The 18,998-nt window shown below is 34.5% G+C and overlaps 2 protein-coding genes across 2 annotated transcripts; one reads left to right on the top strand and one right to left on the bottom strand.

Moving 5' to 3' along the window:
* Nucleotides 1-113: 113 nt before the first annotated feature.
* Nucleotides 114-5,062, bottom strand: LOC131852035 (large ribosomal subunit protein uL1). The gene is made up of 8 exons (XM_059202614.1): nucleotides 4,961-5,062; nucleotides 4,828-4,880; nucleotides 4,507-4,637; nucleotides 3,385-3,598; nucleotides 2,532-2,699; nucleotides 1,509-1,742; nucleotides 662-759; nucleotides 114-303 (listed from the first exon to the last, which is right to left on the bottom strand). The coding sequence occupies exons 1-8, from the start codon at nucleotides 4,977-4,979 to the stop codon at nucleotides 171-173; spliced, it is 1,050 nt and encodes a 349-aa protein (XP_059058597.1). The 5' UTR covers nucleotides 4,980-5,062; the 3' UTR covers nucleotides 114-170.
* Nucleotides 5,063-5,349: 287 nt separating this feature from the next.
* LOC131852063 (uncharacterized) lies at nucleotides 5,350-17,622 on the top strand. The gene is made up of 11 exons (XM_059202662.1): nucleotides 5,350-6,273; nucleotides 7,425-7,558; nucleotides 9,065-9,194; nucleotides 9,698-9,863; nucleotides 10,844-11,024; nucleotides 11,578-11,695; nucleotides 12,539-12,659; nucleotides 14,565-14,684; nucleotides 15,205-15,493; nucleotides 16,249-16,366; nucleotides 16,939-17,622. The coding sequence occupies exons 1-11, from the start codon at nucleotides 5,500-5,502 to the stop codon at nucleotides 17,191-17,193; spliced, it is 2,406 nt and encodes an 801-aa protein (XP_059058645.1). The 5' UTR covers nucleotides 5,350-5,499; the 3' UTR covers nucleotides 17,194-17,622.
* Nucleotides 17,623-18,998: the final 1,376 nt, after the last annotated feature.

The raw sequence follows: 18,998 nt of genomic DNA, 5'->3' as shown, positions 1-18,998 counted from the left end.
TAACGGATGGACTATTTGATCATTTATCAGGAACATTTTACATTATGAATATAAAAGGATATAAAATATTATTTTTTATTATAAGTATACAATAAAAAACTTGTACAATGGATTTAATACTATATATTTATGCACAATTCATACTACACAACTTAACAACAATTTGATCTTCAGGCAGCAGCTGAAACAGCATCAACTTCATCATCACTGTCATCTTGAACTTCTTTAGAAAGCGTGCGGTCTACATATACAAATGGATCAATCTTAAGCGTTTCTGCTGAAGGTGGGCTTACTATTATACACCTGAAATTATATAGAACAAATAATTCATAAATTGACCATAAAGAATAGTGTTTATTCTTTAAAATAGAAACTTAAAATTTGTTAATTGAAACATCATCTTTTAAGTGTCATAGTGATATTAACATAACACTTTAGAAAACTTGGTAGATATACTATGCGAGCCATAGTTAATTTTGTCATGCCTTACTGTTGGTAGGTGACAGACAATTTCTGTCATATATGTATTGTTATATTGATACAAAGATATGTTAAAATATTATAATATTAATAGTTAAGTCAAGAAAAAATAATTTATTAATTCAACACATCTCACTTGTTTACAAAAACTTTATATCTATACCTAGCATTCAAATTATACCTTGTTATGAAGAGCCCATCCCTTTTTGGCCTCGCAGACTGCACGTCTTTTAATAGGGCTCCAATATTTTCGGCTACCAGTTTCGGGTCCATGTTTAACTGTACAAAAATCGTAAACTTAGTTAATAAAATATGATGTGTCACTATTTGCAATCATGGTAGGTATTTATTATAATAAATTAATCTTGAAATGATTGTAAAAACACTCAAAAACCATGCAGAAGTAAATCAAGAAAAGGAAGGTTGATAACAGTGTTAAATGAGTCTGATGACATAAGTTTATTATATTTATGGATTTTATTACTGTACTTAATACATATCATCATTAAAAGTAATTTAACTAAAAGTTAAAATTGTTTAAATAAATTTTATTACTTTTTACTATTTCAAGATCAGACATACATCATTTTGAAGTAAGAAATAATATTCCAGAATACACATTTTGACAGCGCCGCGCCGTCTAGTTCCAGGCTAAGAAGACTTAATGTTATGGGTACTAAACAACTCATATAAATATACAGTTTTTTTTAAACACATACATAATATACGTGGAAAACACCGAGTCTGATACAAACAATCAAACTCATGAATACAAATGTTTGTACCGTGCAAGGAATCAAACCCGAGACCAGAAGTAAGGTGGTGTGTTAAATGGCTATACCTTAAACACATACATTACATACATAGAAATCATTCAGACTGATACAAACAATGATACTCATGAATACAAATGTTTGTTCCGTGCTAGAAACAGAACTAGCGATCAGAAGAAGTAAGCTGGTGAAAACCACATGACCATGAGAACTAAGGTGGTGTGGGTTACCAAAGTTGTTATGAATATTATTTACCCGTCCAACAGGCACTTCGACAGATCCATAATTCTTCTGGTGTTCGTCCTGTACTACACGATACTGGACTCCAGCTGCGTATTTTTTCACTAAATTCACCAAATCCGTATCCAAAGTGCCAGAGTGTAAGTTTGGGAAGCGCCGTTTCATCAAACCTCTTATCGGGACAAGTTCTGTGATGATGTTGGGATGGGCGATGATATAGTCATATTCGAATAATTTGATTGTGCCATCCTGGGAAATAAATAAATCTATGCATATAAATAAAATTGGAGTGTCTGTTTGTAATATTGAAATAACCGATTGTTACATGTATATGAATATAAATAAGGTACATACAACAAAATAATATTTTTTACAATTTTTATCTGTCTGTGTGTCTGTTTGTTCCGGATAATCTCTGATATGGCTGGACCGATTTTGAGGGGACTTTTTTTGGTAGGTAGCTGATGTAATAAGGCATAACTTAAGCTACTTCTATTTTAGGAAAATAAAGTTAAATTCCACGCAGTCAAAGTCGACGCGAACAGCTAGTTATACATATCAATGAATACTCAACACAGCAGTATTTAGTTCCAAACCCAGCAGAGTAGTAGTAATACATTTAAATACATTTTTTATATACATACATATGAAATCTAATGTTAAAACAAATGTTTATGGCCATGACCTTTTCAGATGAAAGAGGAGAAGAAAATGACAAAAAGGCATTTTGTCTATTGACAATAAAATTTATCAATGGATTTGTCCTATTAAGGTAGGTTTTTTTATTTGAATATAATGGCAAACAATAGCAAATGGCCAGCCTAGTAACTGTCGCCTAGGTCGTAAAATAACAAACGTTTACGATATACTTATCGGTTAGCCAGTTTATTTAAAAAAAAAAGTTTCTTGATATTTCTTCCCAGTTTTACTCAATTGAATCTGTACACTGAACTGGACGGTAGGGGAAAAATATTAATCCAAAACGTTAAAGTTAATAAGGGCCTAAATGAATATGTGATTTTTTATTTTGATTTTTACCTGTATCTTTTTTATTAGCTCAGGACCACCGACAGTGGTGGCACCAGCTGCTCTCGCACCATCCATCAGTTCAGGTCCTTTGCAGAAAGCAAGTATGGTCCGTTCCTCATCACGCGGAAATATGTTCGGCAGTAGGCAAAGCCGGGTGAAACTATCTACATATCTATTCTGTAAAACAGTTTTGTGGCCTTAATACTCATAATAAGTGAAAATGTCACATAATTGGTTAGATGAATGAATGAATGAATGAATGATAATAGAATCTTATTGTTCTTTATTTAACATAGGGCTATTCCATTATCTCTTATTCATAAGAGAAATTATATTTGTTAAAAAAATGATAATTTCTGACAAAGTAAAAAAATATGATACTTTCCCATATCTCCCATTTAACCTGGGCTCACATTATCCCGACCTTATTAACGACGTCATTCGATTGGCGCAATTCATGAGAGGGCAGGGCATAGAAATTAATGCGCCAATCGTATGCCGTCGTCCGTACAGACCGTCCAGCTATTAGCGGTAATGAGATAATTGAAATTTAAGTAGTCATTGTAACTAAACATAGTAATAGGGCAATTAAATTAAATGAAAGAGATAAGAGGTTCCCAACGTTTTACGTGCTATGGGTCAACTTAGCTTTTCTAAAATTCTTATGTCTTCGAAGTCGCTGGTACAGCCAAAATTAGTGTACAGTAGTTAGTCCACTGTACACATATAGTATTTCTAATCTATATAGCCCATATGCCCTATTTCTGAACAGAAAGAAAGAATAGCTATTTGGTACAAAGGGACACCACAAAATCAGCATAGGGCAAATGTGGCCAAAATTGTAATAATACACAATTTATACCTTTTTAACAGCTTCCATATTAATTTCAACCCGTGCATACACTAGTGCATCGGGCACATTGTACATAGAGGGGTGGTGGGTTTCCTGATGTGCTTTCACAGCTTCTTCCGCTGTGTACACCACCCATCGGTAGTATTTCATAGGGTATACATCATCTTTTGACTCAATTTTATGAGTGTCATCTGCATGCTTATTTAGATTAATCTTTAATGATCTGAAATAGAATTTAGGTTAAATTTATAAATACCTTTTTGTATTATAAGAGGTTTAGATCGATGGCATTCTGGTAGCAGATGTAAACCCAAGACCACTAGAGGACCCAGTCTTATTAATACCTGATGTCTTATCATTATTTGTTTATCTATACTATTATTATAGAGGTAAAGTTTGCGAGGTGGTAAGTGTACTGAGTCTACTGACCTGAACTAAATCTGAAAATAGGAATGTCTTTTTGTTTTTTTTCTTTAGTAGATAATTATGGTATGGTGTATTAACGGAACTATGAATATGAGGTCAGGTCAGTTAGCCCACTGTGACAAATTCACTAGGTAATCATTATGGTTTCGAGGGGAGCTATGTTGAGGTCAACCTGACATGGTACATTACTATCAGTGAGGTCATTAGGCCACATTACAGACAATCCTTCTTTCCCCTAATTGGCACATCCAATTTTTTGGGATCTATGAGGCATTAGGGCTTGTTATGTTACTTGAAATATGAATTGATAGACAGAGATTTTATTTCTGACAGGTATGAGCTCTAACTTTCAACAGTAATACAGAGAAGTAAATCACTAGACCATGATACACTTCTAATGATAAACCAATGATAAATAAATAAATAATAACCTTGGACAATTAACACAGTGCCATCTGGTCTCACAGTAAGCAGATCTTGTATGTGGGTACTAGAAAACTGATATAAATACTTCGTTTTTTTTTAAATATAGACATAATATACATAGAAAATAGCCAGACTTACACAAATAACCATACTCATGAATACAATGTTTGCACTATGGATGGAATCAAACCTGCAACCATTGGAAGTAAAGTGGTGTGGTAAACCACTGGACCATAAACACCATCAAATAACTGAAAAAAATTATGAAGATATACATACTTATCCCTTCCTCTTTGGTTGTGAGGGATGAAACCAATTTTAGTAACTTCCACTTTAACTTTTTTTGCTCTTGCTTTAGCTCTAGTACCTTTCCTGGCTGCATATGCTACTGTAGCTGTATGTAAACTTCTCTGTAATAATATAAGACACCCAGGTTTAGTAGAATTAGGGTTTTGAAATACTAAATGAATGTTATATACTAAACACGGTCATTACATACAATTAGGATTTCTTTTTGTAACTTTTTTAATTAGACGACGATGCATATAGACGTACAGATTTGATACAAGCGTAATATATTAAAATATATTTAGTACTTACGACATTTGATGTGTTTATTTTATAAAGTGATAGTGTATTGTTAAAAAAGGAACCTGAAAAAATATAATCATTTTAAATTTTTCGTTACACAATTAAACTTGTTCATATAACATCATATATATATGTAACTTACGAAATAATGTTCCAGCCATAATATTTAATAACGTATATAGGTGTAGTTAGTTATTTATTAAAAATAAATATTATTTCTATTGAGGTTTCTTAATAGGTTATCCATAGTCAAATACAACTGACATATTATTAACTTTATATACATAGGAAAATAAAGTCCAGTTTTCACTATTTCTTATAAATTCTATGTTCCTGAAAAAAATTAATTAAGTGAGCTTTATAATGAAAATGGTAGAATTAATTAAGATAATGGCTACGTTCATGGTTAAATTATATTTAATATTTTTAGTTTCCATAAAAAGATTGATTTTGGTTCTCAATTTTTTATAGCCTGTATTACCTTTCTAATCTGTGGTCGAAGCCGATGCTACAATACGAACCGTCAGTGTCACAAGTGTCAAATGTTCAAATTTTGAATCTCAAAACAACAATCTTCCCATTGTACATTTTTTATACTCTATAAATGTAATTTAACTGAATCATTTTTAAATCAATATGAATTTATAATTGTGAAATATATGCATGTATATTTGATTAACAATGGAGGCATTAAACATTAGTTTACTAGTGATATCGCTATGCGTCTTACTGTGGGGTGTGGCCGGTCAATACGAATGGCAAGTAAGAGATGCTTTCGACGAAATTCGGGGCAAAATGGACAAAGTTACACCTGATAACTGCTTCATCACATATTTGGATGACTTATATTTACCAGAAGACTCTGTTTCGCACCGCCCTGATGTGAAAGAGATCAATATAAACCCAGTGTTTCCTAACCGCACCGCAATGCTTCATTTACACAATATGGCTATGAACAGAGCCTTCTTCTGGAGCTACATCCTCCAGTCGCGGTTTATCCGACCAGCTATCAACGACACGTACGATCCTGGGATGATGTATTACTTCCTTTCTGCTGTCGCCGATGTATCTTCAAACCATTATATCAACGCTAGTTCTATCTACTTCTCCCCAAATATGTCATATACTTCTTCATATAGAGGATTCTTCAATAAAACAATGCCAAGGTTTGCTCCTAGAGCATACAGAGCAGATGATTTCAATGATCCTGTTCATCTTCAGAAAATTTCAACTTTGAATACACTATATGTGGAGGATCTAGGTGCTTTCGAACCTGAGAGTTTGTCCAAAGATTATACATCGGACTTCTACCGCACAAATGAATGGTACCACCTCTGGTTACCAGATAAAGTGGATAAAAGACATGACACAAAGACGACATACCAAGTAGAGATTAGATATGCTAATAATACAAATGAGACATTCACATTTCATGGACCTCCTGGAAATGATGAGGTTTGTATGAATAAAGTAATATAAATCATCACTCCGTAAAGCCTGTGAAGACACCAGGAGTCTTCTGCGCTTCTGGGAGGAGCTTGGCTGGCTACTTTACTAGTCTCGGCTCTACACGCACAACAGCCCAAATGAGAGGCTAATTGCGGAAACATAGTCCACATTACATTACACACTATCATCATCATCAATACTTTTAAAACACAAATGGTCAGTGGTAAAGTGGCAAAGGTATGCGGACTGTGATGGTGTGTTTTGTGCCACACAATTTTAGTGTAGACTCTTCCATAGTGTGCCTACATGTACTTATATATCTGTCAATCCTGTCACCCTTTCATTTTGTTTACATCTTCACATAAATCAACCGACTTCAATATAAGTTAGTCTGCATTCTGACTGTGTTACTAATAAGCCATGTATCAAATAAAGTTACTAGTATAGTACAATTATTACCTATATATTCACTAACTAGATAGTACATACTGGGAACAAATAATCTTAATTTATTTGTTAACTAGCTGTACATGCGATGTCATTCCTGTGGAATTTATAATTCTTATAATTTAATATTAATTTTAACTTTCTTTTTCTCAAAAACAACATTTTTTTCTAAAATAAAGATAGCCTCAGATACTGCTTAGGTTCAGACTTTTCAGAGATTAGCCGGAACAGACAGACAGATAAAAATTGTAAAAAACTGTTATTTTGGTGTATGTACTGTATTTATATGAATATATATATGGTACATACACCAAAATTTTTTTATTTTTCTAAAATAAAAGTAGTAAAAATTATCTACCTGGTTATTTCAAGATTACAAACAGACACTCCAAAAATTTTTTTGGTATATGTACCATATTTATATTCATATGCATGAGAAAAATGTTATTTTAATATTAAGATGACATCTCATTTTATCATATGTATAGATGACATGCAGTGATAAACATAATTAAAACCATTAACCATGCTACAATAGAAATAATTATGTTGTTGAAGTTCTATAATATAATTGATATTAAATAGAGCACATGTGCCATATCAACTGAATTATCAGACTCATGGGCAGGACCTAAAACTAATTGGTCATGGACTTGAAGTACAACATAAAATTGTCAAATGTACTATAAGAACATGTTTATTTTCTTCAGAATCCAGGACCAGTAAATTGGACCCGTCCATACTTTGATTGTGGAAGACTGAACAAGTGGCTTATGGGAGCTGTGTCTCCTGTAGCTGATATTTATCCTCGCCACACACAGTTCAGGCACATTGAGTATCCCACGTAAGTACATCAACTAATATATCATATGCTGATAATGATAATATCTCAGGATAAATCAGACAGTCCATCTAGTCCTAAGCTAAGTAAAGTTTGTGTTATGGGTACTAGATAACTGATATGAATACTTATAAATACATAATATTCATACACACCCAGACTGATATATATTATATATTAGATACAAATGTTTGCACCATGCAAGGAATCAAACCTGCAACCATTAAAAGTAAAGAGGTGTGCTAAATCACTAGACCACTGAGGCTGTCATGATGAATGGATTACTATTATTTGAAAATCAAAAGTTTCAAAACGAAAAGAACTTTTGTAACCACCCAAACCAAAAGAACCTGGCTAAAAGGACTTACTGGAGATATTCAAGGAATATTATAAAAATGTATTCGTATTATTAAATACATAATACCAATACATTTATTACGGTTTGGAAACCTCTATGCGGGACAGAGGGCATAGGTTTCCCAAATACTTAATATAATCTCCTAAAGATTTTATTTAAATAGATATGTTCTGAGGAATTGGTCGGATTAATACCAGCTGCTGAGTTTCACCACCGTACCACCAATACCGAAGTACCGAAACTAAAATACCATCCTGATCATCTGGATGAATGGCGGTCCTCCACACGTCGGTTTTCTAGAAACTTTTTGCCTCGCACAACCACATTATGGAATCACCTTCCAGCAATGGTATTTCCAAACCGATACGATATTGAAACCTTCAAGAAAAGAGCTTATTCCTTTTAAAAGGCCGACAACGTACTTGCAATTTCCCTGGTGTTGTGGGCGGCGGTAATCACTTACCATCAGGTGAGCCGCATGCTCGTTTGTCCCCTGTGTTATAAAAAAAAAAAACCCGCCAGAAACTAAAATACCAGCCTGATCATCTGGATGAATGGCGGTCCTCCACACGTCGGTTTTCTAGAAACTTTTTGCCACGCACAACCACCTTCCAGCAATGGTATTTCCGAACCGATACGATATTGAAACCTTCAAGAAAAGAGGTTATTCCTTTTTAAAAGGCTGACAACGACCCATTGGCTTTGCGGCGAGATATTGCATCTCTGTGCATTTTCTATATATCACGCTGGGAATTGTTCGGATTAATACCAGATACTTTTTGGTGGAATCACCTTCCAGCAATGGTATTTCGCATTCCCCTGGTGTTGCGGGTGCTCATGGGCGGCGGTAATCACTTACCATCAGGTGAGCCGCATGCTCGTTTGTCCCGTGTGTTATAAAAAAAAAAACGTACTTGCAATTCCACTGGTGTTGCGGGTGCTCATGGGCGGCGGTAATCACTTACAATCAGGTGAGCCGCATGCTCGTTTGTCTCCTGCGTTGTAAAAAAAAAAGATATTAATGTATTTTGTATCTGATTATAGGCGGAAGGACTGATCGCAGATAGAAAAAAAAATGTATTTTGTAAAACCCTTTGTTTTCAGTGAAAGGCGAATTGGTAATGTCTGTAGATTTTGTTATTTAATTTTAGATACACAGCAGCTGTTGTAATGGAAATGGATTATGATCGGATAGATATAAATCAATGTCCTACCAGTCAGGGAAATGAAGGACCGAACAAATTTGCATCTACGGCTCGATGTAAAATTGAAACCACTGAAGTAAGTACTACGTAACTATAACGTATTGAAACAAGCATTTATAAATTGTTATATTACACTCCGATCGATCCCCCGTCTAATTCAAACGGGGATCGAAATTACGACGGCCTGAGTTGAGGTTCGAACCCCTAGCGGTGCCTTCAGACTAAAGTCGTATCCATCAGGCGGAAGTTGACCTTCAGCCGCTCCATAAGTCCTTCCGCGGGTTTGAAATGACAATGTACTCAGAATTGTTTTCTTTATAAAATTGGCAGTGGTGCCAACTTACGAACCAAAAAAATAACCATGATTAAGAATGATATTATTAGAATAGAATATAATAGCAAAGAATTTATTCAAATAATCCCACATTGAACCACTTTTGAATAGTTATCAAATTTTTTTCAATCTACCGCTCATTCGGGAAGCTGTTTCATCACAAGAAGAACGAGCAAGAAACTTGCGTGTTGCTCTATTAAATATCATTGTTATTTTACATTTTTAAGTTGAAGTGTGTATTTTAGTGCGAACCTCTTCACGGTTGGGGTTTCCGCCGCGGCGCTTACCAGTGCCGTTGCGCGCCCGGCTTCCGCCTGCCCAGCATCGTGCGGAGACCTTACCTCGGCGAGATCATCGAGAGAGCCACGTCTGATCAGTATTACAATAACTTCGACTGCCTGGAGATTGGATGTAAGTTACTCTAAGATCATATTTAATTTAATTATCATCAGCCCACTGCATTCCTCTACTGGACATAGTCCTCTCGTCACTGGGCACGATCTTCAGTCTTTCCCTTCCAGTTATTACCAGGTTGGATCATCAGGTACCCATCGTGACAAATTCATCGGGAATTTATCGTAATGGTTTCCAGGTGAATCGGATGGAGGACAACCTGACATGGTACATTGCTAGCAATAGGGTCATCAGTCCACATTACTAACTATCCGTTTCCCCCCTACGCATGAGTGGTATGATAGGCACCACATGAACAGTTGATCCATAGTGCTTTTAAACTTTCGTGTTTAATATACATTATTTAAATTATTAACTGGGTCTTAACATGAATATTTTATGGCAAATAAACATATATACCTCTCTCGACGTTTCGACTAGGTTGCACTAGCCGTGGTCACGAGCTGACTGAAGTAACAGCGATGTTAATGTATATAGGTGACAGCAGATTTTTCTTCATCTACCGTCACTAGATTGTTTAACGAAAGTTCGCGACACACAGCACTCACGGTATCCGTACACTTATTGACAATTGATGCTACTGAACTTTCGAAGAGACTGAACTGTCGAGAGAGGTAAATACCTTTATTTGCCATAAAATATTCGGGTTAAGACCCGGTTAATAATTTACATAATCCATAGTGCTGTCCATATAGCCGACAGTTACCACTTACAACACAGTCAGCTTAGTTAATTATTTTAAATTTACGATTATATAAAAAATACTGATTTTTTATTTATTCATTTAACTTCAATGCACAAAAATAATGTGTACATATGGCGCACTTAATCTCTGTCATCTACCACGTAACTATGAGTGGTGCAGAGAAAGATTTTTGGCGGTGCAATAATTTAAATGAGAAATTTCAAAAAAATAATTATAGTCAAAAATATATGTAATTTATTTCTGTTATATTATCAATAATGTCTACCTGCAGGGGTGCAGCGTTTGCCAGTGCAATGGGAACGCGCGGAAGGATGGGTGCGCGATTTATACTTGGATCGACACGCTGAATACGTGAACGCTACTCCTGGCCCGTCCGCCCTCCATACAGAGAAGGTTAACGTGTATGAGGTGCTGAATTTCATACGTGGCGTACAACCCTACAACTGTTCCAAGTAAGACTTTATTATTTACTAGCTGTACAAAATCGCCCGCGTGGAATAGTGACCTTGAACCCGTATAAAAAAAAATATTTAATTAATAATTAATTAGCTGTGCCCGTGGTTTCACCCCTGTTAAATTTCAATAAAAAATATATCCTATATGTTATTCTGATGAAGCTATATAACTGTAAAGTGTCATCAAAATCCGTTCAGTAGTTTTTGGCGTGAAAGAGTAACAAACATCCATACTCACAAACTTTCGCGTTTATAATATTATTAAGATGTAACCCAAAAATCCAAGTACAACCTTTCATCTCCCCTTTCAACCCCTTACAACCCTTTTTCTTTATTATGTAATCAACAGCCTATAATTGGTTTTAAGCTTTAAAAATGGCAATACTTTCATACAATCTTTGATCATCACTTTCAACCCTTTCAACCCTTTTTTTATTTATGTTTAATCAATAGCCTAAAATAAGTTGATATCTACCATTAGTTGACCTGTCAGTTTGGTTGTCATTCTAGTTATATGAATGTAAAAAAAATACTAAATTATTATTTTCAGATATAACCCTTCAGATCTCTTTCTAAATGGAGACATAGCGTTTGGAAAGGAAGAGCAAATGGAGAACCAAGCGAAAATGGCATTGCGTTTGGCAAATTTCATTAGCGCGTTTTTACAGGTAATCTATTTCCTGCATATATGCGTTTAAGCAAAGAATTAGTTCAATACCAATAATAATAATATCTCGGGACAATTCACATAGCGCCATGGAGATCCAGGATATGCAGAGCTTGTGTTATGGGTACTAGACAACTGATATAAATACATTTATTTTGTAAATACATAAAGTACATAGAAAACACCCAGACCGATACAAACAATCACACACATGAAATACAAATGTTTATACTGTGCGAAGAATCCAACCAGCGACCATCGGAAAGTAAAGCGGTGTGCTAAACCGCTAGACCACCGAAGCCGTCTAATATTCATAACTGTAAAAGAAGGTCATAAGGAACATATGGAAACTAATAATTTAGTAGTTGGAAACATTTTTTAAAATAAATAAAATTTCACAAACAATAACTCCATTATTTCACTATAGATTGTGTAAAAGTATAATATTTTCTAGTATAACATTTTCTATTATTGTCCACATTACTAACAATTCCCTTCTCCCCGATATCAAGAAATTTGTTTATTTATTTTAATTTTATTTATATATTTTTATAGAAAAACTTTAAATCCATAGCACTGACAATATTATCTGATTACACTAATAATGAGTGCGTAGCGACTTCTATGTTGATTATCACGTGCCTCTTACTTGTTATACTGTAATTATTTATATAAAAAACATCTATTAAAAAGAACAACACACAAGTTTCTTGCTCATTCTTCTTGTGATGAATCTGCATTCCGAATGAGTGGTAGAATCAAAATATGACTATTCAAAAGTGTTTGTAATGAGTTTATTTGAATAAAGATTATTTCTATTTCTATTTCTATATATTCTCAACAGGTATCCGATCCTACGGAAGTATTCAGTGGCACCCGTGTCGCAGATAAACCCCTCACCGAAGATCAGATGATTGGTGAAACTTTAGCTGTTGTGCTTGGCGACTCCAAGATTTGGTCTGCAGGTCGGTTTCAAATATTCTACTATTATTAAGCAGATTTATTACAATTATTTACCCCCCATCCCCCTTGTCAGCAAAAGTACGCAAAGCTCTTACCCCCTCCCCACATGATTACGTAAACATTTTCCAATTAATATATTCCTTTTTTAGCAAAGACAATGTGAAGGTTGCAATTGGCGTAAAAAAGTAAATAACTACAGATGAGTAATCATCATTTAGAATCCCCTACCCCCCACGTCATCCAAAATAAGCAAAGCAAAGATATAGTGCTGTCGTAATACTTGAACGGCTTCTTAACGTGTTGAAGATCGCATTGAAAAATCTTATTTCTCACACAAGGACCGGTTTTATTTAATTACGGATATTATTTTTTTTTAATTGTATTAGTGTGTTATTTGTGGTAGACATTATTTAAGCCCTACATTTATTTCAATTAAAATGTCCACCGGTCCCAATGTGTCAAATTTACTTTCGTTGCAGAGTGACCCACCGATTGACACGCGGTCTTTAACGTGTTAATACATGAAGCAGTTAATATGTTTAAATTAAGAAAGTAATTTGAAGAGATAAATAAATCAAACTTGTGACCTCTTCTCAGCGTTTATCGCAATATTACATTTAAAAAATGACATAAGTGTGGAGTGTCCACCCTTTTGATTAATGCTGAAATATATCACGTAATGAGCGGCGCTTCTTATTGCTTGATGTTGCGTCATTAACGCGACGTTTGGCGTCAACCAATGGATGTAGCGGAGTGCACCTGTGCAAAAACTTTGTACCCCGGAGGTGTATGAAATTGCCCACACTCACAGTTTATATAGCGTAGTGTAATATGTTAATATATTTTTAAATAAATGCATAAAATACACTAAATCAATTAATCTAGACACGCGGTAGCGTGTCAAGCCGAGTTTCAAGTAACTGGCGAGCAGCACCGTGTGTATATTTACACGAACCATTTGGAGCCACTTTTGACCCCCTCATAACTCAAAAACTCTTTCACATAAACCTATCAAATTTGGTTCATATATTGAGACTTACGAGATAAATATGTGTTCCAAATTTCATAAACATATCTCAAACGGTTATTTAGATATTAACGTCCAAATATCGTCATTTTTATCACTGATCAAGGCCAAGTTAGACCTTAGGCTACAGTATATTATGCTAAGTTATAAGAAGAAATAATATTTTATATTGTCATAAATACATTTCAGGACAGACTATTGAACTTGGCATCCATTTAGATCTCATCTCTTTTGTCGTAGAAGTCAACAATCAAGGCATATATTATAATATTAAACTCGGCTATCATTACACATTTATGTTTTTGATGGGATTAAATAATACATTATAGACATTACCATGTATTTGACATACACGCGTATAGAAGTATAGTCTTTGACAATTGTTTTGTTTATTTACCGCCTTCGGTAGCATTTTTGAGATCAGCTTCCAGTAGCGATGGACAGGTTTCATGAGTGAATGTTTGTGTGTATGTCATGTTATTTTGTTGACGGAGTTTATAGATGCCTTCATATAGCATTGGCAGTTTTTCATTAGTTCCAGTTTCGGACACCGGGCCATATAAGTTTGTGTTTTCATTTAATAAAGTGATTTTTGACTAATCACCCACCACCATGTATTCCTAAATTAAGCTACATTAAGCTTGTGTTATGGGTACTAGATAACTACTAGTACTCATGAATACAAATGTTTGTGTTGTGCGAAGAATCGAACCCCCGACCATCGGAAGTAAGGTGGTGGGCAAAACGCAAGACATCAACCATCACACCAATCAACAGTCAAATATAATACATTACATTACAATGAATAGTATCTAATGATGCTTTATTCTTGCATGGATGCATGGTGCTTTATTAATTTTCTTTCGTCATTGTATTACAGGTACATTTTGGGATAGAAACAAATTCACAAATCGTACTTTCTTCGCTCCATTTGCATATAAAACTGAGTTGAATACAAGGAAATATAAGTTGGAGGATTTGGCCCGATTGAACAAGACTGGTAAGTATAAATTACGGTTTAGCTATGTATGTAGTTATAGTTTTTTTAATAGATGATAATGGTATGGAATTGTGCACCCGTTTGCACTAACAGTTTACCCTAGCGGGGCTGCAGTGGAGTATGATAAGATAAATATGAAGTCAGGTCAGTTAGAATCATGACCAATTCCCCACGAAATTATCACGATGGTTTTCCGGGGAACTGCATGCAAGTCAACGTGAACGTCCACATTACTGACAATCTCATTTCCCCTATATTGTTATAATTATTTTTGTAATGAGAAGTAGACTTTGTATAGCTTCCAAAAAGCTTACTGTGTAAGCTAGGTTTGAGATTTGGGATTGAAATTACAGGGTACAAAGGGACCATAGGTCTGAAATAGAAATAGAAAAAGAATTTTGAAGTCTTCTTTTTTTTTATTAAGTCTACCATACATTAGGAATATAGACTCATCACAAGAAGAATGAGCTAGAAACTTGCATGTTGCTCTATTAAACTAAAAAATCACTGGTATTTCCAGACGAAGTTTATACAAACAAGCAATGGTTCCAATTTCTAAAGCAACGATGGTCTACCAATTTTGATGGGCTCGAGGAAGTCTTCCTTAAAATGAAGATAAGGGACAGCGAGGCTGGTACATACTTGAAACGATACGAGAGGTATCACACGTCGTACAAAGCAGCTAATCTGAATCACGGCCACTGGACCAGACCGTACTACGACTGCGAGGGACACCTAAAACAATGGGTTATCACATACGCATCTCCGTTCTTTGGATGGGATAATGTCAAAGTTAAATTAGAATTTAAGTAAGTAGCCTAAAGTTGTTATTTTCTAACTACAAAATAATTTTAAGTCTATATTTTAATGAATATGATGTTATTTTGAGAAAGTCTATTTCATTATTTATCAATTTATATTATTTGGGATAATACCGCTATTATTAGCATGTGTGCAAATATTCACTGCGGAAATCTGACCACTGCTACTGGAAGCGTTGCGACGTTCTCTATTGGTGATCAAATTCCGACGATTATTGAAAGAGATCCACATTGCAAATTATACATTAGCAAACTGCGATGACTAAAGTGGTGTCATAGTTTCGTAGCCGTACAGTCAAAATGAGGCTTCCAAGCTATAAACGGATACCATTCAATGCCTAACTAAGCTTCGTTCAGAGTTCGCCTGCTAACAATAACACGTGCTTATAATAGCGGAATTAAACAAGATAATGTAAATCCATTAAGTAATCTTAGTTTTATACAATTCTGTGTAGATTTTCATAATAATGAATTGTCTAAGCCTTCATGAATCTATTGTAAAAAAAAATTGTTTTAGGACTAGGCTTATTTTATAATAATTACACCCATATGAAAATTATAGCGAATATGTTATTCTGATATATAAACTATATTACTGTAAAGTTTTTAGAAAATCCGTTCAGTAGTTTTTGCGTGAAAGAGTAACAAACATGCAGCCACGCACAAACTATCGCGTTTATAATATTAATAAGATTGAACTGGTCCTTCGAGCCGGATATATTAATGTTTTTTTTTTATTACAGGGGTGTCGTAGCGGTGACAATGCCGTTAACATTGTTGGATATCAATCAATGTCCAGACAAATATCAAGTGCCAAATGCTTTTAAGGGCACAGATAAATGTGACAGGGGTTCTTCCTATGTAAGTATATTATTTCATACTATATCATACTATGGAATTGTTAATTTATTTTAATGAACTAGAATATGTGTTATGTATTTTCCTGCTGTTAAACAGTTTACTTACAGAATAGGACGTGAAGTTTTTTCTAATTTCTAAGTGGTAAGGGTGGTCCACCCCATCATTATTTGGACAATGTTAATTATTTTAATTCCTTTATGATTCGTATTTCTTGAAGTCAAATTTCATTAACGCCATGAAGTTTTTTTTTCGGACTACTCTAATGCTGTTGGCCGCAGTTGGCCTATACAGCTTCACCGGACGATAGAGAGCGAGTGTAGATGGCACTTCAAACCCGCGGAAGGACTTATGGAGCGGCTGAAGGCCAACTCCCGCCTGACGGATACGACTTTAGTCTGAGGGCACCGCTAGGGGTTCGAACCCCTCAGGCCGTCGTAATTTTTATCCCCTTTTAATTGAATTGGGGATCGATGTAACAAACTGGCAGACAGACAAACTTCGTATTTATTACTACTAATACCCCTAGAGTTGATTATTTCTACTTTATTCTAATATAATATATTTGTTCCCAGTGTGTACCCATTCTTGGAAGAGGATTCGAAGCAGGTGGTTACAAGTGTGAATGTCTTCAAGGATACGAGTATCCTTTCGAGGACCCCATCACATATTACGACGGGCAGATAATGGAAGCCGAGTTCCAGAACATCATAGCTGATAAGGAGACACGTATAGACATGTTCAAGTGCAGGCTGGCCGGCGCAGCTGGCATACAGGCCAGTTTTGCAATCGTCGTAGCGATTTTGTTCCTGTTATTGAAGATTAGGTAAAGAAAATTGAACCCTGAGTTTGTGGCGGTAAATATGATTTTTATAGGACATGTAAAATACTTGAGATCTTAATTCTATATGCAACTTAAGAATTACAGTCGAAGTTTCGCAATATAACCATTATTTTTCAGGTTTCAAAATATATTACCAAAATATAACTACCAGAGCACAGTTGTAATGTTAAAACCTAGCTGCTCGTTTTACTTTGCTTGGGCTTATTAGTATAGAAGGGAACAAGCCTTTTATTATTAATATATATGGATGTATCAGTATATATACATATATATTATATTTTATATGTTTATATTTTATATCGATCTGTAAACCAAAACATTTACTGTAATTTAGGTAATTACTTTTGATTTTTTTACATATTTTCTTATTAAGACGAACGCGTAATCTAAATGGAATATCGCGTTCTTTTATTCCAAAGGTTATAATTGTTTCACATATGTAGTTAGTTCTGTATGCGTTTCATAAATTTTCGCGGAACAAGGAGTCGAGCTGACAGGAAATCTCTTATATTGATACATACTTTAGATTAATATAGGTATGTTTTATATACACAGGAAATTTGCTTTACAAATAATAATTATTAAGAAAAGATTGACAAAAGATAAGCTATCACAACAAATACGTTTATTATATACATATATCATCAGCGAACTAAACTACATAATATTTCAAACTATATAATACAATAATAAAAACTAAAAATATTTAACCAGACATAAACTTTGAGTGACTGATGGTCGGTGGTTGGTAGTACTTTTATACTAAGTATAATTGCGCTGCATGCCGTCGGCCCCAGTCACATCAGTAAAAGTGTAACAAAATTATTAACTTGCGATTCACTCCTAATACTAGCGAGCGTACACCGATAGCGCAACCGCTGTATTGAAAGGAGATCAAATGTAAAACCTCATAAATAAAAAAAATACTGTTAGACATAGCAACCAGTAATAATATAGGCAACTTTTAAGTGTATAGGTTTTTTATATATTCTTTTTTAGAATTTACTATATATATACATAGATAATTAAAACTGGAAAAGGATGATATACTGTGCCGATCCCAAATAATGGTATAAAGGCAAGGTAATGATGATGATATATATAATTAAAACTGCTTATTTTTTAGACACATTTAACTATGACGTATTGAATCAAGCATTTTTAAATTGTAATATTACATTCCGATCGATCCCTCGTCTAATTCAAAAAGGGAATCGAAAGTACTACGCCCTGAGCGGAGGTACGAGCGGTGTCTTCAGACTAAAGTCGTATCCATTAGGCGGGAGTTGACTCTCAGCCGCTCCATAAGTCCTTCCTTTAGTTTGGAGTGCCATCTGCACTCGCCCCCAATCATCTGGTGAAGCTGTAAAGGCCAGCTACGGCCAACAGCATAAGAGTCAGAAAAAAAGTATTTCCAATATTATTACAGCTTCTTTCTTATTAAAGTATAAATTTAATTAATAAATGCCTCACTTATATATGTCACGATTTTTATGTATTTTTTTATTAAGTAATTGCGCCGTCCATTCGAAGACTGAGATTGTTCTTATGTTTACACAGCTGTATTGGCAGCTGTTTAAATAGAATAGTTTTTTATCAGTAGCTCAATGATTTATTTACATGTTAGTTTACTCTGGTCACTTCGTCCGGGCTAAAAAAAAATTGATATAAACTTATATAATTCTTTATTCTAATTACTACTTGTATGCCAATGTAGTTGGTTAATTTTAACAAGTGGTAGCAACAAATAGATTCTAGCATTTTACTTTTCCATCTCAATTTGTAAATGAA

The sequence above is a fragment of the Achroia grisella genome, unplaced genomic scaffold (genome assembly GCF_030625045.1).
Source record: "Achroia grisella isolate CSIRO2021 unplaced genomic scaffold, CSIRO_AGI_Agris_v1 utg821, whole genome shotgun sequence".
Classification (NCBI taxonomy): Eukaryota; Metazoa; Arthropoda; class Insecta; order Lepidoptera; family Pyralidae; genus Achroia; species Achroia grisella.
This window is presented reverse-complemented; position numbering and strand designations above follow the sequence as displayed.

Bases quoted from the DNA above. Each gene is read 5' to 3' on its own strand.
- LOC131852063 (XM_059202662.1), top strand. From the start codon at position 5,500: ATGGAGGCATTAAACATTAGTTTACTAGTGATATCGCTATGCGTCTTA. The intron at 9,864-10,843 runs GTAAGTTACTCT...GTCTACCTGCAG, and splicing joins CGACTGCCTGGAGATTGGAT to GGGTGCAGCGTTTGCCAGTG. The intron at 16,367-16,938 runs GTAAGTATATTA...ATTTGTTCCCAG, and splicing joins GTGACAGGGGTTCTTCCTAT to TGTGTACCCATTCTTGGAAG.
- LOC131852035 (XM_059202614.1), bottom strand. The intron at 4,638-4,827 runs GTAAGTACTAAA...ATATTATTACAG, and splicing joins AAATAAACACATCAAATGTC to AGAAGTTTACATACAGCTAC. The intron at 2,700-3,384 runs GTATAAATTGTG...ACTGTTTTACAG, and splicing joins ATATGGAAGCTGTTAAAAAG to AATAGATATGTAGATAGTTT.